The sequence below is a fragment of the Corythoichthys intestinalis genome, chromosome 6 (assembly GCF_030265065.1).
Source record: "Corythoichthys intestinalis isolate RoL2023-P3 chromosome 6, ASM3026506v1, whole genome shotgun sequence".
Classification (NCBI taxonomy): domain Eukaryota; kingdom Metazoa; phylum Chordata; class Actinopteri; order Syngnathiformes; family Syngnathidae; genus Corythoichthys; species Corythoichthys intestinalis.
In genome coordinates this window covers 4,333,569-4,356,501 of record NC_080400.1, presented here as the reverse complement: position 1 = coordinate 4,356,501, position 22,933 = coordinate 4,333,569, and the positions used below count along the sequence as shown (strand labels likewise).

General features: G+C 36.7%; 1 protein-coding gene across 2 annotated transcripts in view; it reads right to left on the bottom strand.

Annotated features, from left to right (window-relative positions):
* LOC130917145 (glutamate receptor ionotropic, kainate 1) overlaps positions 1-20,459 on the bottom strand; it is an 84,156-nt gene extending 63,697 nt beyond the window's left edge. For both annotated transcript variants that reach the window (XM_057838244.1, XM_057838245.1), the window contains exon 1: positions 20,088-20,459. In XM_057838244.1, the coding sequence (XP_057694227.1) occupies positions 20,088-20,172 (85 nt within the window). In that variant the 5' untranslated portion in view covers positions 20,173-20,459. The remainder of the gene's footprint in view (positions 1-20,087) is intronic.
* Between the last annotated feature and the right edge of the window lie 2,474 nt (positions 20,460-22,933).

Here is a 22,933-nt window from a genome sequence, read left to right as displayed (position 1 = left end):
AATAAAAATAAAACAAAAATAAAAATAAAGCAAAAACTACTACTAATAATAATCATTGAAATCAGCAATGGAGATAAGCACAAGAGGAATAGAAGGCAGGTAGGTTGAAATATATAGACAGTTATGGATATGCAGTGCCAAACAAAAGCGTTTTTAGCCCTGATTTAAAGGAGCTAACAGTTTGAGCATACTTCAGACGTTCGGGTAACTTGTTCCAGAGGTGAGGAGCATAATAACTAAATGCTGCCTCACCCTGCTTGGTTCTTGTTCTTGGAACATGCAGAAGACCCGTTCCAGACGACCTTAGGGGTCTAGATGTCTCATAGGAATCCAACAAGTCAAGCATGTATTTTGGTCCAAGGCCATTAAGTGTTTTGTAGACGAGCAGTAGTATTTATCTGCATAGCAAAAGTCCGCTAGCTTAAATGCTATATAATGCTAAAGTTTACAACATTAGGAGGGGGTGTCACACTAGCGAGTGAAAGCCGGGCCCATGTTTATTTGTGTATATCCTGGTAGCCTCCTGTTTTTTCTTTGTCTCTTCGGACAAAGCCTTATGTCTCTTTTGTTGCTCTGCCATATTTGCAAAATTCGCGCGAAAGCGTCGCGTCGACTTTATAATGAAATGGGAAAGGGAGAAGTCAGCACATTTGTAGTTTTTTTGTGTGGCAGGAACAACAAAAGAATAAAGGAGGTGTGCTTCAACTCGTTGTCACCCGGCATATTATCACAGCAATAGGGAATGGGACGTACTACGTCATTGTTTGGACGCGCCTCCATGCTGGCAATATGATTCACTTCCGGGCCGGCAGAGTCAATGCGGATTGTAACGTGTGGTAGTGCTAAGCTAACTCTTTCGGTGTTTTAGAAAGAAAATATGGGTGCTTATTGTTGCGTTACCGGGTGCAACAGCGTCTCCTACGACAAAAAAAGGGGTTAGGAAAAATGGACTCACTTTTCACCGTTTTCCTGCATGGAGGACCAAATATCAGATCACGAAGGTACGACGGATGGCTGGATTGCAGCGGTTCGTCGGAAAAGCATTTCTTATGATCATATTTCTGCTGGAATGAGAGTGTATTCCCCTCATCTCTACTCTTGTAAGTTGAACGATTTATCCGTTTTGGTTTCAATACGTTTTTTTTTTGTTTTTTGTTTTTTTACTGTTGTGTAAATCTGCCTCGGTAGCAATGCTAACCTACTCCTCCTCCTCACCTACCTGTTGTGTTACTAGGAAAACCTGCATATGAAATGCTGACAAGACATCCCGATTGGTCACCATATCTCTTCTTGGGTTATTCTGAGGTCAAGCGCACCACATCGGAGCGTTATGAGAGGTTGGAAAGGCGAAGAGTGCACGCTGAAACTTCAGTTTGCTCTGCTCTTACAAACACGATCCCAAGTGTTGTTGTGAAAAGTCAATAAAATATGAATACCAAAACATGACTTGAACAACTTCTTGACAAACTGTAACTGCTTGTTGTTTACTTCAGGTCTTCATAATAAACAGGTGTAATAATTACAAAGTCAGGTGACTTAATTTTGTTATTCTATTTGGAATATGCATTGACAATTTTTGGACAGTGTTGTAGACAAGAACTGGGACTGATAAGTTGCAATAGATTTATTTCAAGTAATGCAATTTCTCCAATACGATATTTGAATTGACAGTTTAAAATCTTTAAATTAGTGCAAACAAGGCCCACCCTCTGACGGTGGCAGCAAATATTATATAATTATAAGTAATACACAAATACAAGATCACAATAAACGTGTCTTTGTCAAAGCAGTTTAAAACACTATTTACTGGCCTTGGGTAAATTGCCAGACAGGATAAATATGTGCTTTAAAGTTCTTGCATTTCCATTTTAAGTATTGCAAGTACTAGTCTCCAACACAGTATTTGAACTGACAGTTTAAAATCATTTTAGTACAAAATGGCCCACACTCTGGCAGGGGGCAGCAAATATTATAATACATAATACATTATAAAAAGCTATATACTGTACTATATAAATACAAGATCACAACAAAACCTGTATTTTTCACAGCAGTTAAAAAACATCCAGTGGCCTTAGGTAAATAAACGTGTATAAATATGTACTTTACAGTTCTTGCATTTCTATTTTAGGTATTGCAACTTTTCCAACACTATTTGAATTGACAGTCTAAAGTCTACATTAGTGCAAATAAGAATATTATAAATTAAAAATAATAATAGAATATATAAATTCAACATTACAATGAAACGTGTCTTTGTCAAAGTGGTTAAAAAAAACAACGTCACTGGCCATAGTTAAATAGCCAGGCAGAATAAATATGTGCATTAAAGTTCTTGCATTTTCACAAGTTAAAAGCCCGCAGTTCATCGACGAGAAGGGCAGACCCAGATGGCGTCTGCTGCAGGGGCTTGTTTGAGTCCGACACAGGACAAATGGAACCACTCCATTGAACAAATTTTCTTTGTCAAATGATCCAAGAAGAGAGATGGTGACCAATCGGGATGTGTTGTCAGCAGGTTTACCTAGGAACACAACAGGTAGGTGTGTCGTAGTAGGCGAGCATTGCTACCGAGGCAGATTTACACAACGGTGTAAAAAAAACAAAACGTATTGAAACCAAAAGTGGATAAATCGTTCAACTTACAAGAGTAGAGATGAGGGGAATGCACTCTCATTCCAGCAGAAATATGATCATAAGAAATGCTTTTCCGACGAACCGCTGCAATCCAGCCATCCGTCGTACCTTCGTGATCTGATATTTGGTCCTCCATGCAGGAAAACGGTGAAAAGTGAGTCCATTTTTCCTAACCCCTTTTTTTGTCGTAGGAGACGCTGTTGCACCCGGTAACGCAACAATAAGCACCCATATTTTCTTTCTAAAACACCGAAAGAGTTAGCTTAGCACTACCACACGTTACAATCCGCATTGACTCTGCCGACCCGGAAGTGAATCATATTGCCAGCATGGAGGCGCGTCCAAACAATGACGTAGTACGTCCCATTCCCTATTATCATAGCAATTGTTCCTCTCTCTCATGAGTGCCACAAAAGACTGGTGGTTATTTGTGGTAAAATCATTCCCAGGCTATATTGCTCAAATCATGTGTATTGGCGCCCCCTACCAACCTGCACCCCAGGTGACCGCACAGCCTGCCCATCTCAGGAATTCCCACTGAAGGCAGCATTGATCAGTGTACAAAAATACCTTAGAATTAATTGATCAAACCCAGGTTAAGAGCTACTACTTTAGGGTCCCCATGTGCACACCGTTTTCTACCACACTCTGAAAAAGCAACAACAAAATGCCACTTTTTCATTTTCACCTCAAACCTTTCCATCTAAACAAACTGTCCACCGCCGACCCCCAAAAAAGGCCCGACGTGTATGTCGGAAGAACAAAGCGAGCTCAGTACAGGACATCAAACGGGACCGTAGGCCTCTCCGGATCGTCTCATTCACGGCCGGCCAAGTTGCACGCCAAAGTCAAACACTATGCCGTTGTACAGACCCTCCCTTAAAGACTCTCCTTCATCAGAATGCCGCAAGGCTAGCAATAGGCAAATTAGGTCATGGTGTTGTTGGTAAACTGCGACGGCACACAGACATGACATTTATTTTCAAGTTACTAATGTAATGCGACCAGGGGTGAAAGTGGTTAGAATTTCTTGCCGGAACTCCCTGGTGTGAAGGTCACCACGGAGCCAGAAATTTTATTTTTTATTTATTTTTGGTGGGGGTCAAAACTACTGAAATGCAAAGAAAACTGTTTTGGTCAGTTATTTCTATAACACATACAAAAACTGATTTTCATTCAAAATTGTATTTTTTTCAATGATTTGCAAAATAAAAGTTAACAAAAACAGCTATAACCCCAACCTCCATCTCCTAATTTTTATTTTCCCTCATTTCCTCACATACTCAATGCCAAATCTCAATTTTAGCTACTTTAGAAAATAGGATGTGTATTAAAATTGAAGATAATATAAACATTTTTGTTGTGTTTTTTAATAATAACATAAATAGTAACACACATTCAAAAAAAATAAGTACAAATGACATATTATGCAGAGTGAAATGGAATTTATTTTGAAGATGGCGCAAACACTGACTTTTTAAAATCATAAGGTAATGAATAAGTACTAAGTAGCCTAACATAAATGAACAAATATAAGTCCAAAGTGCACATTGACAGCTAAGATATTCTGAACCTCCCCATCAGAGCAAATAAAACTAAATATGATAAATAAGCCACCTTAACTCTTTCTTGCTCTTAAAGATTTGATCCATTTTCTGTTGCATTGCCTTTTTTTTTTTTTTTTTCTGTTTCTGAAAATGTACATTTGAACCAATCAGAGCTAACTATCTCTGGTGATCACATGTCAGTATGTCAGCTAATTGAACAGATAAAGGAGCCCAGGTGTTTTGCTTGCTGTGTGCATTCGCACATTGACGTGACTTGTCATTGTCAGATCCAGATGACTGCAGCAGCTGGGGAAACCACCATGCCGTCCGTGGAATAAAATAAATAATAAATATTGTTGGAAACGGATTACGCTACACAAGCACTTTGTAATGCTTGTTGTTAACACATGTGTATGTAAAGCTGATGTTGGTAGATTGTTTTCTTCTTGGAGATGAAATACATGTGTGGCTGGTTTTTTTTGGTGGTTTTTTTGTTGTTGTTTTTTTGCATAGCGTTTTGACAGTTGCCGTCATATTTTCGGAATTAAAGCACCGTATACCGGAACTGCGTTCCGGCCCTGAACCTTATACCGAAACTGCGTTCCTGACCGTTCCTGCCCACTTTCACCCCTGCATGCGATGACAGGAATAGAATAGAATAGAATAGAATAGAATAGAATAGAATAGAATAGAATAGAATAGAATAGAATAGAATAGAATAGAATAGAATAGAATAGAATAGAATAGAATAGTCTTGATTGTAAATGTATATGGCGGAAAACACTCAGGTGACTTGAGGTTCTGCTCTGAGACCCCCAATTTAGCCAACTTTCAAAATTGTCCGATATGCATGTGTGATACATCATTGGAAAGTTTAAAATCTCAATTTTCTGAGGGAAGAATAATTTTGAACAGGAGGGCATTTTTAAAAAAATGTTTTTTAAACAGCAAAACCCTATCTGGAGGTGAGAGCACGCGAGTGCAGAATTACAGATGCCGTGACTTTTAACGAGATATTATCGCGCACTCACCTTGTTTCGATCCAAAAACTCCATGTAGAATGTATCACTGAGTGTCAAGACACAGCTGTGAATGGCCCCAGCTGGATTTTGGGGGGATTTTATATAGTGAAACATGGTCATATAACAAGGGTCGCGATGCGGAAATCGCAGACATCAAGGAGTGGTCAAGATTTACTTTTTCATATATTTACCCTTTTAAACTTTGTTTTGTTTTGTTTTGTTTTGTTTTGTTTGGATCGATTATTTATCATCTAACATATCGGAGAAAATGCAACAGTAACAAAAAAAATACAATTAAGCGATAGTTATGAGGTAGATATCCGTTTTTTACTTTTTTACAGATGCCATTTATTTTCATTGTGACATAATTTAAAAGTTTAAAATATGTGAGTGAATAATTATTTTAAGTCGTTTTTTTTTTTTTTAAACGAAATATGAGCCATCAATTAATGATTCTAAGCTAAAAACGACAGACATTTTTAATAATATATATAATTAATTACCTTAGGCGGATCTACTATTCAGGCGAAGTAGGCGATCGCCCTAGGCCCCAACCAGTAGGGGGCCCCCAACCAGCTGCCCTTGCCTGAACGAGCAAGGGCTTGGGCCACCAGAGCCAGCAGCACCCCCAACTATTCGTCATGTATAATTATGTCAGCATACCAAACAAACAAATAACAAAAAAAAAAAGAAAGCCATTTGAATGCTGCATTTATATTATCCCCCCCCACACACACACACTACAATCGACTGTTCCACGACGATGGACTGAGTATCAGTCGCCTAGCTTCGCTTAACCCTTTAACACCGAACGTGTCGGCAGCGACGCGTTTACGCATCTCGTCTTTGAAGCTTCGTCACGCTGTAATTACGTCACCCACGTGCCGCTGGTTGGCCTCATTTGAAAGTGCGGATGTTGATGTCCACACCAGTTTTTATTTGAAGTCAATCGACCAAGAAAAACGGGAGATAATGTCATTTGAGTTTTATAGTTTTATTGCACTCATAAATATGCATTCAAACGCTGCATGGACCATGTATCCATCTCCATATTTCCATCATTTCTTGTCCTTTTTCAAAACCAAAAGTAGCACAAAAGACTACCTATCCCAAGAGCCGTTGTGATGTCAAGAAGGACGAACCGAATGTGATCATTTTTAATAAATTTCGGAGCGAGTCGCCAACTATTGAAAGGGAGGCATGCGAAAAAAGCAACGGCCGGTTGGTTTGAGCGAGCAACTTTGAAACGTGCAGAATGAATATAAAACTACATTTAGCGCAAGCTAATGCATAATTTCATTAACTCAAGAAAGAAGATGAGCCGTATTTGTTGTCTTTTTCTTTGCATGAGTCGGCGTCTCGGCGAATAGAAGTGACGGCAGCGCGCAAACGGCGAAAGAATAGGCTGTGTGACGTTGTGTGTGACGCAGCTCCGTGGCCTGTTCAAGCTTTATTGAGTGCGCAAAAAAAAAAAAAAAAAAAAAAAAAGCTTTATTGGGTTGCATGCCTGAAAATTTTGAATTGAACTGAACTACTTGTCAATATTTTTTAAAATACTTTTTTTAAAGTTATATATTTTTTTCTATAATTATAAATATAAATTCTATAATCTTTTCAATTTTTATGTAGATGTGTGTTCGAGAAGCTTGATTGCATGTAGGTATATACTTTTGATAAGGTGATGGGTACAACACCTAACTTCACAAAGAGATCTCCTCCAAACCCTTTTTGTGTTAGATGATATATATAATTTTTTTCTCACTATTTTGCACTGTGTATAACCTGTTTTGACCATAGTATGTGTAAAGGCCAAAAACGCCTATGACCATACCTGCTGTTTGTGTTGAATTGTCAAACATAAAACTATTCAATCTTATTTTTTTCTATTGAATGTTTATCCTAACAAGTTGAATAAATATGATCAAGCTTCAAAACGGTTGGTCGAGCATGTTTGGTTGTCAGTGGGACGTCAACATTACAAATTTTGAAAAAAGATTTTGGGATTTTTTTGTCTTTTTGGGCCCAAAATGTGGATTAAAATTGGTCAGTGAAGAAAACAACAGTTTGGACATGAAGTTCAAGGTGTCCTGAAAAAAGGGACCCAACTTGGCCATTGTAAACAATTTTTTCTCTGAAATATAATGGCAACATCAAAGGCATGCAAATTCGGCCAAAATAGGCTTAGGTGTTAAAGGGTTAACTCCGTTAAGCATCGCTTAGCTCCGCTTAGCTTTTCGTTAGCTTCACTTAGCTCTCCCGCGTTTTTCACCCCACTAAGCTTGCTATTTTTACAGCTCACTTGCTACTTTGCACGTCGGCTATCGTTTATTTCGAAAACATGAGCGAACGTGCTCTCCATGAGAGCCAAAGTGCAGTGAGGGAGAAGTTGAGAACAAGCCGCTAATGCCTCTTAGCTTTCTTCTTCTTCACACCGAACATAAAATACACGACAGCACACCCTGTGGCGAAACAATGCAGTACAGTTCCAATCAGTCATACAATAACACTTTTTTACGGAGTGTAAAGCTTTCGGTTAGCGGTTTAGCGAACGTACTTCCGGTGAACATTTCAAAATAAAAGCACGTCATGTTCGTCATATATATATAATGATTTCTGGAGGTAATACCACATATTTCAGAATTAATATTATAATATGTTGAGTAAATACTACAGAATACAGATTCTACCCTAAGAATAGCTTTCAAATGACACTTCATGACAAATATGATTGACAATGAATAATTATTATACTACTATTATATATAGTAATATACTATAATAATAATGTTAGAAATTGTTTTTTTAATTGTTGTGAATAATGTTGGAAAGGCAAAGTCAGTTTTATGAATCTGTTTACTTTCCATTCTTTTGCACTAGGAAATGCTATCAGCATTTAACCTCATTGTTTATTTGTTATTAATTATTGTTATTTACATGATTATTTGTACTTTAATAAAGAATTTAAGTGTTCCAAAATGGTTTTGTGAATTAATAAGCGTCAACAAAAATGTCATTGCAAAATTAGTAAAAAGAAAAGAAAATTATTAGATTAGTCGACTAATCATAAAACTAGTCGCCTGACTAATCAGGAGAAAATTTGTCGGTTAGGAGGACAGCCCTAGTGTACCGGAACATATTTCCTCCACACCCTTCTCACCTTTTTTAACCCTTGACCCATGAAGAGGGCCCCTGGATATGTTCGCCTTTGGCCCCAAAATTGCCAAGTCCGCCACTGTTAATTACCTTCGTTATATGGCTGGGTTGAAACAAAAGCGGTTGCGCGACGTCTGTAAATGGGGGTTTTCAGGGTATAACGGACAAATTAAAAATAGTTCGGGGGCTTAATGCGCCATTAATCTACTATGGCAGCATATTGGCATATTGTTCTATCAAACACAACAGTTGTTTTGGCTTAAAATACAGCAGTTTCTTTTAATGAGGAGTGCAAGAGCAGAAATTGCATTTTCAGTCTTGTCTGTCTTTTCCACCATATATCGAAGTGAACAACGTGAAACAACAAAATTTGTTGTGCCATTTCAGGATAAACATAATCTAGTTTCCAGTCACCGGTCACCCTACCCAAGATGGCTGCCAGCTATGTGCCAAAATAGGAGCATTTGTCGCCCTTCTCAATACAATGATGGATGTCCATTTATGTGGCATCCGATCATCCTTCTGTCATAAATTGACATGAGTTTATTTTCAGGTCACTTCCTGTCAAAATTTATATAAATTTATACATACATACATATATATATATATATATTAAGGCTGTCAAAATTATCGCGTTAACGCGCGGTAATTAATTTTTTAAAATAATCACGTTAAAATATTTGACGCAATTAACGCACATGTCCCGCTCAGACAGTATTCTGCCTTTTGGTAAGTTTTACAGCAAGGCTTTTTGTGCTGTCTAACAGCGAACTCTTGTGGTCGCTTTGCGACATGGTTTATTGTTTTCTTGCCAGTTCAATATGGCTGCACGATGTCTCGGGCTGACGTCTACGTTGTAATGTTGTGCTTATATGATCCTTGGACAAGATTTGTCCGTAAGTATGGTTGTTGTAAAGAATGTACATATTATGTTAGAAAGCGAAATGTTATATTTTTTGTATGAGACGCTTTTTGTTTATGTTTAGTGAACCTGTATAGTGTGCTAAGCTAACGTTGTTGCTAATGCAATGCTTGTGTACTTTTTTTTTTGTAGTTTTACGACGGTCTAAGGAGGACAATGGTTTGAGGCTATTTTATTAATAAATCAGATGAAAAGGAAGAAGTCTGATTATTAAAGCGTCGTTCACTAGCTGTCTAGCTTTGGAAAAAGTAGGCGCTTCGGAGTGAGGACAGCATAGACAGATTTAAATGACAGTAGAGTGAAATGTCCACTAGAGCCCTTATGTACTATATGTTGAATGTATATATCCATCTTGTGTCTTATCTTTCCATTCCAACAATTTATTGAAAAATATGGCATATTTTAGAGATGGTTTGAATTGCGATTAATTGCAATTAATTACGATTAATTAATTTTTAAGCTGTAATTAACTCGATTAAAAATTTTAATCGTTTGACAGCCCTAATATATATATATATATATATATATATATATATATATATATATATATATATATATATATTATTTAGTTATATAAAATTTAGGACTTTTAACTGAATCTTTTTTTTTATGGACTTTCTAATTGAACATTTTCTAAATTTTTATGGATGAATGTTCTCCTCAAATGTCTTGTGTATATTTAAATTAAGTTGAAAAATACAACTCAAAGCTTTTTTCTATAATGTATTTTATCAAAATATTTTGTTGGCAAACATGAAAATAATATCAAATTTAATTGAAAATTAAGTATATTTATTTATTTAAATTTTTTAAATGTACTATCGGGATGCATTTGTTTGACTGGTATCGGGATCGGCTTACAGCCAGGTATCATAAGGGGTATCTTGAGCCAAAAAAATGGTAAAACATGATTATTGGCTGCCAAGCTCATATGCACAGGCAGTCCTACTTTGACCTACACTGGCGACATGACAGACGGGGCGGGGCCTTGGTGGGGGTGGGGTTTCTCTGGCAGCGGAGCACCAGAGTGGATTAACTTGATTTCAATCTTGTTGTAGGGAAGCACAACAACCGCCATCGCCACCGCAAAATACACGCAGGCAACACTGGTACTACAGTAGAATGTCAAATACTGGCTGGAAAATTTTGTCCCGAGGGCCGCAATTGGCCCCAGGGTGGGAGGTTAGCTACCCCTGTCCTATTTGAAGGTAATATAAACATTTAAGATAAGAAAAAAATCATAATTCGTGCATTTCAGGGTTCAAATAGGCTTTGATACTTTTATGCATTTTTTTTAACCTTTACAGGGCACTTAATTACCTTCTTGACAGTGCTAAACGTCCAATCCATTTGAAGTGGGATGGTTGGCGAATGTTCATTCGCTGCCGCCCTCCGACGTCAAATGGATTGGACATCTACAAGTAATAAACTCTGTGAGAGAATTTTATTCATGCTTAAAACTAAGGGTGTAATGGTACATGTATTTGTATTGACCCGTTTCGGTACGTGGTGCTCGGTTCGGAACGGAGGCGTACCGAATGAGTTTCACATTGGAACTAAAGTTATACAACATAAAATATACAATATAAATGAATACTACATCACATTTGTAGAATATAAACACATAATAAAATAAATAATAGCCCATTTAAATAAAATAAATGGAAATGACCTAAGACACCTGTAATTAAATAATAAGAATAATACACAGCTCCTGCTTACACAATTAAATTTATTAATTTCTGTGTGGCGCTTTAACTTGAAAAAATCCACCAATAAAGCTTTTGAAAACCGTTCATTAAAAAAAAAAAAAAAAAAAAATTGAGACATTGAGACATTTCATTTGTAAAATACATGTTAAAATCTTTGTCATTGGGATTGCTTTTCTCTTTAGCACAGGAGTTCTTTTTTCCTTCTTTCTTTCAGAAAGAAAGCTGACCAATACGCGGGGTCTGAAAGGCAAATTGTTGTTGGATTATCATGAAATACCCGCTACTTTTTGAGCAGAATTCTAGCTTTCTATAGGCTAATATTCCTATTGTTGAAAGGTTTGTAATAAACAATTAGCACATTTATATTTTGCATTTCGTTTTCTTACTGTACCGAAAATGAACCGAACCATGACCTCAATAACCGAGGTACGTACCGAACTGAGATTTTGGTGTACCGTTACACCCCTACTTAAAACCCAACCATTTTCATCATATTTTGTATGCTTTTGTTATGCTTGCATGAGAACATTGTAACATAGAGCATCATTGTTATATTAACCTGTTTGAGTGTGCCCTCCCATAGCCTCGACAATTGGAGTTTGGGGCAGGGGGTTCAACATGTTGATGACCCCGAAACGCAGTGTCAGCAATAAAATTAACTTTCAAAAATATTTATAATAATAAGTTGACAATGAGCATTTTTTATGTTTGCCATCATTCTTGAGGGGAATTCTAAATCAGGCTGCTTAAGTAATACTTTTTGCCAAAATCATCATCCATTGAATATGGTACGCCCGCCGGTGTCCTGCCAATGTAGTTACCCCAGTCAAAAATTGTATCCCCTAAGAGGAGCCATATGGAGGTAGATTTGTGTCTTTATCATTCAATCAAAAAAATAAGTTGCTTCAATCAAATTATATTTTTTCAACCAAAAAAATGTCGCTTCAATAAAAAAATGTGTTGTGATTCAAAAACAAATTTGAAATTTAAAAAACTAAAAAAAATAAAAAAAAATGCACGTGAAAGCTTTTTTTTTTTTTTTTTTTTTTTTTTTTTAATTGAATGTTGATTTGTGTTTGGACCAGATTTTGGCTAGGAAATTTTTGTCTTTATTATTCAATCTAAAAATAAGTTGTTTAAAAAATATATAGATTTTCAAAAAGAAAACCACTTCAATCAAAAAAAGAAAAAATTCAATCATAGAAAAAGCTTTTGAATGCGAAAAAATATTTGCGACTGAAAATTTTGTATTTGAAAGCTTAATTTTTCATTGAAAAAGTTTTCTTTAATTGAAGCAATCCTTTTTGTGTTTGGGCCATATTATGATTAGGACATTTGTGTCTAAATCATTCAATCCCCCCAAAAAGTTGCTTCAATAGAAAAAAAATATTTTCAATCAAAAAAAAACTTTTTTTTCAAAATTTTTCCCCCCTTTTTTTCTTTTTTTTTTTTTTTTTTTGTTGTTGAAAATTTTATGCGAAGCAAATGACCATCTAAGGTGCTCGAAAAATAATTTTGACCCATTACAAAAATATTTTTTTTTGTTCATTTCATATATGGCGGAAAACACAGACAAGACTGAAAAAGCAGTTTCTGCTCTTGCACTCCTCTTTAAAAGAAACTACTGTATTTTAAGCCAAAACAACTGTTGTGTTTAATAGAACAATATGTCAATATGCTGCTATAGCAGATTCATGGCGCATTAAGCCCCGAACTATTTTTAATTTGTCCGTTTTACCCTGAAAACCCCCATTTACAGATATCGCGCAACTGCTTTTGTTTCAACCTAGCCATAAAAAGAAGGTAAGCAATTATATTTATTATTCAAATGTCTGTCATTTTTAGCTTGGAATCATTAATTGAAGTCTAATATTTAGTTTAAAAAAAGAAAACGACTTAAAAAAATTATTCACTCGCATATTTTAAACTTTTAAACAAATTTCGTCACAATGAAAAATTTGGCGTCTGTAAAAAAGTCACGGATTTCTAGCTCATAACTATCGTTTAATTGTATTTTTGCTTTTGTTTTTTTTTTCGCATTTTCCCCGGTATGTTTCTTGATAAATAATCGATCCAAACAAAGACAAATGGAAAAATAACGTTTAAAAGGGTAAATATAGGAAAAAGAAAATCTCAACCACTCCTTGTTGTCTGCGATTTCTGCATCGTGACCCTTGTTATATCACCATGTTTCACCCATAAAATCCCAAAAAAATCTGGCTGTGGCCATTCACAGCTGTATCTTGACACTCGGTGATACATGCTACATGGAACAGTGGCGCCTCCAGAAATTTTTCATCGGGGTGGCCAGATGGGGCCACTTAAAATCTTGGGGTGGCCAAAACTAAAAGCCATAATTTCAGGTTTTCATTATAGTACTGCAGTAAAAAAGTCAGGGGAAAACTATCAGGAAGACTGCAGGACACGGCTACTGATATACTTTGGTGTATTGTGTAATATTTGATGTTACTAATGATTTAATATGCATAGTCCATAACTGTCCAGTCAACATTTTGAGTTCCACAACAATTCTTTATTGTGTTATGTATATATTAGGCATAAGGTGTACATTTAACTAGGGCTGTCAAACGATTAAAATTTTTAATCGAGTTAATCACAGCTTAAAAATTTAATCGTAATTAATCGCAATTCGAACTATCTCTAAAATGTGCCATATTTTTCTGTAAATTATTGTTGGAATGGAAAGATATGACAAGACGGATATATACATTCAACATACTGTACATAACTACTGTATTTGTTTATTATAACAATAAATCCACAAGATGGCATTAACATTATTAACATTCTTTCTGTGAAAGGGATCCACAGATAGAAAGACTTGTAATTCTTAAAGGATAAATGTGAGTTTGTATATTGTGACTAAATACTGCCATCTAGTGTATTTGTTGAGCTTTCAGTAAATGATACTGTTCTGCCCAAATGCTTGATGGGAAGTGGTGCAACCATGACTGTGTGTAGTGGCTGCAAATGCTGCGTTGGGTACACTACAAGGTGTTAAGAAAAAGATCAACTCCTGTCATTCTTCCCCACGTCGCTTCCCACAATATTTATGGTTGCTGTGGGAGAGATAACAAAGCTTTTGCCAATTAAAAGCACAGCCCCAATGAATGCTTGTATCTACTCCACTCTGCCTCTTACCTCTGTATATAAGTAAAACGGCGCCATTGTAGGCTGTTTGCGGCAATGCGTGAATGAGTCGTACCGCGAATGGGTTATCTGCGATAAATATTTTCACGTGATTAGTTAAAAAAAATTAATTACCTCCCGTTAACGCGATAAATTTGACAGCCCTACATTTGACAAAACAAAATAAATGCATTCATTTCGAATGAAATGCATAACTGATGCTACAACAATCTAACGATATACTGGCGAGCAGGTTGGCCAGTGGGGTGGCCGTGGCCCTGGTGGCGCCACTGACATGGAGTTTCTGGATCGAAACAAGGTAAATACGCGATAATATCTCGTTAAAAATTGTGTCGTCTTTAATTCTGCTCTCGTGTGCTCTCGCCTCCCAAAATTTTTTTTTCTTAAATGCCTTCCTGTTCAAAATTTTTCTTCCCCCAGAAAATTTAGATTTCAAGCTTTCCAATGATGTATCACACATGCATATCGGACAACTTTTAAATTTGGCCAAATTGAGGGTCTCAGAGCGGAACTTCAAGTCACCTGAGTGTTTTCCGCCATATATATGAAAGTCAATTACATGCAATGACACTTTTCGGCCACCGGGGGGGGGTATGGCCCCCCTGACCCCCTTTAAAATCCACTTATGCGCGGATTGGAACTTAGTCACGGCTCTCTTGTTCGCTACCTGTGTTGTTGTGGAGACGACTTCCGACGCGCAAGAGTGACGTTGCTCGTTATGAACACGTAAGCAAATAATCGAATCTGATTGGACGGATTATTTTGTCGGCCTCGAGAGGCCATTAAGTAGCTGGGTCCCGGACTATTCTCACAGTGTTTGAAAAATACAGGGTGTAGCTGCCATTAAGGCAGAATAAAGAAATAAAGAAATGACTCTTTGATCTGGGGGTGTAATGTTAAGTATTTAGTTTCTTTGATTATGGGGTGGGAACTAAAGTTCACTGCCGCGAGTTGACAGGGGCACTATTAAGCGTTGCATCGGCTTATTATCTGATGAACACTATTAGAGTACAGACAACTTTTCAGTACCTCTGATTAAGATCAACAAGGAAACATCCCAAGTGCATAGTGCATCGAAGAATTGAAGCTGAACTAATTTCCTCTGGAGTAAAGCGGCCAATGAGGTCATTCATTAGTTTGTGTTATTTGTTAGTTTGCGTTAACTGACTTAGTTTCTGTTAGTGTAGTTATGTATCCATGTTCTTTTATGTTTCTGTGTGAATATAATTTGACTTCATGTATATATTTATCTGTGCTGTATGAAAATGATCTGACGTAATGTATATATTTGTCTGAACTGACTTTATGTATATTTTTATCTGTATTGTTCAGTTCTCACGGCATTGTCACGGCATTGTCAAGGCAAATCAAGTTCTGTGATTAAAGCCCGTAAAAGAGAAACAGCTTGGTTCGTGATTTCGACTCGAGAGGGAATTACACAGGGAGAACAATCTGGCCGTGCTAGGCAAGAAGTGATCTAGAAATGCCCTCAAATCAGCATGAAGTCAGCAAAAATCAACAGGAAGTGACACTGAAATGACCCAAAATAAACGGGACGGCCCACACTGAACAGGAAGTGACCCAGAAATGCCTTTAAATCAGCAGGAAGTGAGCAAATATCAACAGGAAGTGACCTAGTAATGCCTCAAAATCGAAAAGATGGCGCAAAATGAAAAGGAAGTGACCTGTAAATGCCCGCAAATCAGCAGGAAGTGAAAAAAAAATCAACAGGAAGTGACCCTGGAATGCCTCAAAAGCAATAGGATATCCCAAAATGAATAGGAAGTTATCTGGAAATGCGTTAATTAAGCAGAAAGTGAGCAAAAAACAACATCAAGTGACCCTGGAATGCCCCAAAATCATCAGGATGGCTCAAAATGAACAGGAAGTGACCTGGAAATGCCTTAAAATCAGCAGAAAGTGAGCAAATATCAACAGGAAATGACGCGGGAATTACTCAAAATCATAAGGATGGTGCAAAATGAACAGAAAGTGACCTGTAAATGACCTAAAATCAGCAGGAGGTGAGCAAAATTCAACAGGAAGTGACACTGGAATAAGTCAAAATCGAAACGATGGCGCAAAATGAACAGGAAGTGCCCTGTAAATGCACTACAATCAGCAGAAAGTGAAAAATAGATTAACAGGAAGTGACCCTGGAATGCCTCAAAATCAATAGGATAGCCCAAAATGAATAGGAAGTGATCTGGAAATGCGCTAATTAAGCAGAAAGTGAGCAAAAATCAACAGGAAGTGACCCAGGAATGCCTCAAATTTGATATGATGGTGCAAAATGTTCAGGGAGTGACCTGTAAATGCCCTAAAATCAGCAGGAAGTCAGGAAAAATCCACAGGAAGTGACCCTGGAATGCCTCAAAATCAACAGGATAGCCCAAAATGAATAGAAAGTGATCTGGAAATACACTAATTAAACAGAAAGTGAGCAAAAGTCAACAGGAAGTGACCCAGGAATGCCTCAAAGTTAAAAGGATGGCGCAAAATGAAAAGGAAGTGACCGGGAATTGCCTTAAAATCAGCAGGAAGTGAGCAAATGTCAACAGGAAGTGGTGGGGGAATTACTCAAAATCAAAAGGATGGTGCAAAATGAACAGGACGTGACCTGTAAATGACCCAAAGTCAGCGGGAGGTGGCAAAATGTACAGGAAGTAACTTGTAAATGCCCTAAAATCATCAGAAAGTCAGCAAAAATCAACAGGAAGTGACGCTGGAATGCCCCAAAATCAACTGTATGGCCTGAGATGAACAGGAAGTGACCCAGAAATGCCTTAAAATCAGCAGGAAGTGAGCAAAAATCAAGAGGAAGTGACTCGAGAATGCCCCAAGAATCAACAGATTGCCCAATATGAACAGGAAGTGACCTGTAAATGCCCTAAAATCAGCAGGAAGTCAGCAAAAATCAACAGGAAGTGAACCTGGAATGCCTCAAAATCAACAGGAAATGCCTGAAAATTAACTCCCTCATTCGTCTACTAGTGATAAACACGTCCATTTTGATTTAAAAGAATAATGTAAACGATGCAATTAGGATTAATAATATATTCATCATAAAAATTGCTGTCTACTTTTGACATATGTACATTTTAAAACTATTTCATCATTTAAAGATAGATTTAAGTCAAGATTTTGCCGATTTAGGAGCATTTTAGATGAAAAGTGACTTAGGTTCGCTAGAAAGGTTCTCTACAACAGAGCCTTCTTGAGAATTCTACTGCTTTAAGATGGCGGCTGTTTACGAACGTTTCTAGTTCTTTATTATACATGTTGCTAATGCAGCTGTATCTGTCATTTGCATCTAGTTCTGTATATATGTGATATCTACCAAAGCATCATGTGGGCGTAGTTTTGTTAACGCGATCATTTTGACAGCCCTAGTTGTATTGCCATATTGTGAGATCATTGTTATCATGAGCCTTGAATTGCAAATATCGTATTGTATCGTGAGGTACTCGGAGGTTCCCACCCCTAATCTATCTAGTAAAAAAAAGTGGCAGTATTGTCTAGTGCTGCAACGATTAATCGATAAATGCAGAATATTCAAAATAAATTTTAATGCCTCGAGTATCCGTTTAATCAAAATGGTGTTGTAATGGTTTGTTTTGAAAGTGTTTGCATTTAGTTTGATTGAATTGGGCGGATACACTGCCCTCAAGTGGCAACAGTGAGTTGAATCCAGTTACTCCCTGTTAAGACCAACATGAGCTGAGTTTTTGTTATAGCTAGTGTTTTTTTTTTTTATTTTATTTTAATGCATTCGTAATTTCGTTTATTGGTTTCGTTAGCGGTTTTTTGTGGAAATATTTCTTTGAACCATTTGTCAAGGGCGCTGTAAAAAAAAAAAAAAAAAGTTTGCATTTTATAGCATTTAAGCTAGTGGACTTTTGCTATGTAGTTTACCCAATTGTTCTTTTGTTGTACTTAGATCTTTTTTTTTTTTAATACCATTTCAGGCTCAGCTCATGTTTTTTAATTTTTTTTTTATGTTCCTTATCCGATTACTCAATTATTCGAACTAACTAGTTCATCGATTAATCGACTACTAAAATAATCGGTAGCTGCTGCCCTAAAACAAACTGTAGTAACACCAGTCTTAATTAACCAAATAATATTTGAGGCAGCAAAATTTAATTCAAATCTTTTTCCTAATCGAATTACTCGAGTTAATCGATTAATTGTTGCAGCACTACTCCAATTAACATGAAAAGAGCGAGTTTATCTGTTTGTTGTGTTGCGTACCCTAGAATTAATTCCTGACCCGTGTATCAATAATTGTTGTATTGCCACATTATGAGATCATCGTTATCATGAGGCTTGAATTGCAAATATCGTATCGTATCGTGAGGTACTCGGAGGTTCCCACCCCTAATCTATCTAGTAAAAAAAGTGGCTGTATTGTCTAGTGCTGCAACGATTAATCGATAAACGCAAGTAATTCGATTAGAATAAAGATTCAAAATAAATTTTAATGCCTCGAGTATCCGTTTAATCAAAATGGTGTTGTAATGGTTTGTTTTGAAAGTGTTTGCATTGAGTTTGATTGAATTGGGCGGATACACTGCCCTCAAGTGGCAACAGTGAGTTGAATCCAGTTACTCCCTGTTAATACCAACATGAGCTAAGTTTTTGTTCTAGCTAGTGTTTTTTTTTTTTTAATTTTTAATGCATTCGTAATTTCGTTTATTGGTTTCGTTAGCCGTTTTTTGTGGAAATATTTCTTTGAACCATTTGTCAAGGGCGCTGTAAAAAAAAAAAAAAAAAAAAGTTAGCATTTTATAGCATTTAAGCTAGTGGACTTTTGCTATGTAGTTTACCCAATTGTTCTTTTGTTGTACTTAGATCTTTTTTTTTTAATACCATTTCAGGCTCAGCTCATGTTTTTAAATTTTTTTTTAATGTTCCTTATCCGATTACTCAATTATTCGAACTAACTAGTTCATCGATTAATGGACTACTAAAATAATCGGTCGCTGCTGCCCTAAAACAAACTGTATTAACACCAGTCTTAATTAACCAAATAATATTTGAGGCAGCAAAATTTAATTCAAATCTTTTTCCTAATCGAATTACTCGAGTTAATCGATTAATTGTTGCAGCACTACTCCAATTCACATGAAAAGAGCAAGTTTATCTGTTTGTTTTGTTGCGTACCCTAGAATTAATTCCTGACCCGTGTATCAATAATTGTTGTATTGCCATATTATGAGATCATCGTTATCATGAGGCTTGAATTGCAAATATCGTATCGTATCGTGAGGTACTCGGAGGTTCCCACCCCTAATCTATCTAGTAAAAAAAAGTGGCAGTATTGTCTAGTGCTGCAACGATTAATCGATAAATGCAGAATATTCAAAATAAATGTTAATGCCTCGAGTATCCGTTTAATCAAAATGGTGTTGTAATGGTTTGTTTTGAAAGTGTTTGCATTGAGTTTGATTAAATTGGGCGGATACACTGCCCTCAAGTGGCAACAGTGAGTTGAATCCAGTTACTCCCTGTTAAGACCAACATGAGCTAAGTTTTTGTTTGAGCTATTTTTTATTTTTTTTATTTTTTTTAATGCATTCATAATTTAGTTTTTTGGTTTCATTAGCCGTTTTTTGTGGAAATATTTCTTTGAACCATTTGTCAAGAGCACTGTTAAAAAAAAAAAAAAACCTTAGCATTTTATAGTATTTAAATTAGCGGACTTTTAGTATGTAAGTTTGCTCATTTTTCTTTTGTTGTTCTTAGATCCTCATTTATTTTATTTTTTTTATACCATTTCAGGCTCAGCTCAGTAGTTTTTTTATGTTCCTTACCCGATGACTCGATTTCTCTAACAAACTAGTTCATCGATTAATCGACTACTCTAATAATAGATAGCTGCAGCCCTACTTAGGTCGTTTTGAATTGTGGACTCCCTCACCAATCCTGAGGACCTGCTGCCAACTGAGCCAGAACTCTGCCGTCAAGTAGAGCAGAGAGAAGAGCAGCCCTTTCCTCTTGGCCATGGTCCTCCCAGCATGGATCTCACTTTTTCCCTCGACTCATGCCGACAACTGGCCGCTACCCTCCGCCGCTGGCTGGCCCTTGACCCGCGTCGCCCGCCGTCTCGCACATCGCGGGAAGCCTCAAAAACTCCCGATCGAGCTCTAAAATCCTTCACGCCTCAAATTGGTCTGGTTTTCCATCTTCAGAGAGCAGAGAACATCTCTTTTGGTTCTTTTCCCGGCACACGCTTGAATTGAAAATGCAAGTGAGAAAGAGGAGGAGGAGTACCACCGGGATCAGCGAGATGTCAGGGTAGCAAAGACCAGAAATGCTGTTTCCTTTTACTAATTTCAAAATAAAACACTGCTGTCCTTTTTTGCCGATTCCAAGAGTTGCAACCCTAGTGAATATGTATACGCATAGGCGGAGTTTGACTTTTGGGGCAGGGGGGGCACAACATGTTGATGACCCCGAAACGCAGGGTCAGCAAAAAACTTAACTTACAAGAATATTTAAAATAATAAGTTGACAATGAGCTTTTTTTGTTTGTTTCCCATCATTCTTGAGGGGAATTCTAAATCAGGCTGCTTAGGCAATAATTTTCGCCAAAATCGTCATCCATTGAATATGGTACACCCGCTGGTGTCGTGTCAATGTAGTTACCCCAGTCAAAATTTGTATCCCCTGGGCGGAGCCATATGGAGGTAGATTTGTGTCTTTATTATTCAATCCCAAAAAAAAGTTGCTTCAATAAAAAAAAAAAAATGTGTTTGAATGCAAAAATAAATTTGAAGCTCAACAAAATGCACGAGAAAGCTATTTTTCCTTGAATTTTTTTTTTTTTTTTTTTTTATATTGGAGTCAATTTTTTGGGGATTGAAGCAACTTTTTTTTTATTAAAGTAATGTTGATTTGTGTTTGGGCCAAATTTTGGCTTGGACGTTTTTGTCTTTATTATTCAATCAAAAAATAAGTTGCTTCAATAAAATATATTTAAAAAAAATCACTTCAATCAAAAAACGAAAAATTTCAATCTTAGAAAACGTTTTTGAATGCGAAAAAATATAAGATTTTTTTTAAATTTGCATTTGAACACATAATTTTTCATTGAAAAAGTTTTCTTTGATTGAAGCAATCCTTTGTGTTTGGGCCATATTATGGGTAGGACGTTTTTGTCTTCATTATTCAGTTCAAAAATAAGTTGCTTCAAAAAAAAAAAAAAAAAATCAAAAAGAAAAATCACTTCAATCAAAACAAAAAAAGAAAAAAAAATCAATCATAGAAAATGTTTTTCAATACGAAAAAATATTTGAGATTTTTTTTAAATTTGCATTTGAACCCTTAATTTTTCATTGAAAATTTTTTCTTTGATTGAAGCAATCCTTTTTGTGTTTGGGCCATATTATGGGTAGGATATTTGTGTCTAAATCATTCAATCCCCCCAAAAAGTTGCTTCAATAAAAAAATATATTTTCCATCAAAGAAAAAAAATCATTTGAAAAATATAATTGCCCTCCCCTAATTTTTTTTTTAATTATATGGAAAGCAAATGACCGTCTAAGGTGCTAGTCACATGATCTGTTCGAAAAATAATTTTGACCAATTATAAAAATATATTTTTTTGTTCATTTCATTCATTTTTGTTGCAGTTTTATTGCTTTACAACTTTTGTATATACAGTGCCCTCCATAATTATTGGCACCCCTGAAAAAGATGTGTTTTTTAGCTTCTAATATATATTTTTTTAATTCAAATAATATGGGACCTTAATGGAAAAAAAGAGGAAAATCTAACCTTCAATCCAAGTGCATTCATTCAGTGGGGAAAAAAATCCCACATAAAGAAAAAAATATTTGACATCAAATAATGTGTGTCACAATTATTAGCACCCCTGGTGTTAATAGTTTGTACAACCCCCTTTTACCAACAAAACAAGGTCTGGGGACTGAGATGGCCATGGGAGGAGCTTGATTTTCCCAGGTTCCCAGGGCCTTTGGAAGCAAAACAGCCCCACAGCATCACTGACTCACCCCCATACTTCGCAGTGGGTATGAGGTGCTTTTCAGCATGCGCATCTTTCTCATCCGACCAAAGCACACGGTCCCAGGCTTCAACTGGGACCGTGTGCTTTGGTCAGATGAGACCAAGACTGAGCTTTTTGGCAACAAACACTGAGTGGGTCTGGCGTGCCACGAAAGATGCGCATGCTGAAAATCGAATCTTCCACGGCAGAATCGCTCAAGGATATAATGACGTCTGGGCATGTTGTACCGTGGTTCTAATGCTGCGTTCCAGAAAAGTGGGATGTCGGACTTTTCCGACCTCCGACTAGGAAATTATCATTGGAACACCACTCGAACTGGGAGGTACAAGTTGCGAAGTGGGAGAGAAAATAACTACCCCGACTTCCAAGTTGTTTCAATCTGACGTCACTGGACAAAATGGCGCTCAAAAAAACGAATGATAACACAATAATGAAGTAAATCAAGTAGAGCTGAAACGAGTACTCGGGCAACTCGAGTTTAAAAACATCAGAGTAATTTTATTCACCTCGAGTAATCGTTTATTTTGACAGCTCTAAGCATCACGTTTTGCTCGGACTACTTTTAATGCGGGACAACGCGCTGTCCCGTGCGGAGAGGAAGAAGGAAAAAAAAAAACTTACTGCAGCCGACAGCCGCCACAAACGACGCCGACGTTACTAAATACTAGCCCGCACGATGCTACGTCGGTACAGGTAGCGTCTGATAAGTCTCATAGAGATCACATGTATGTTGAACT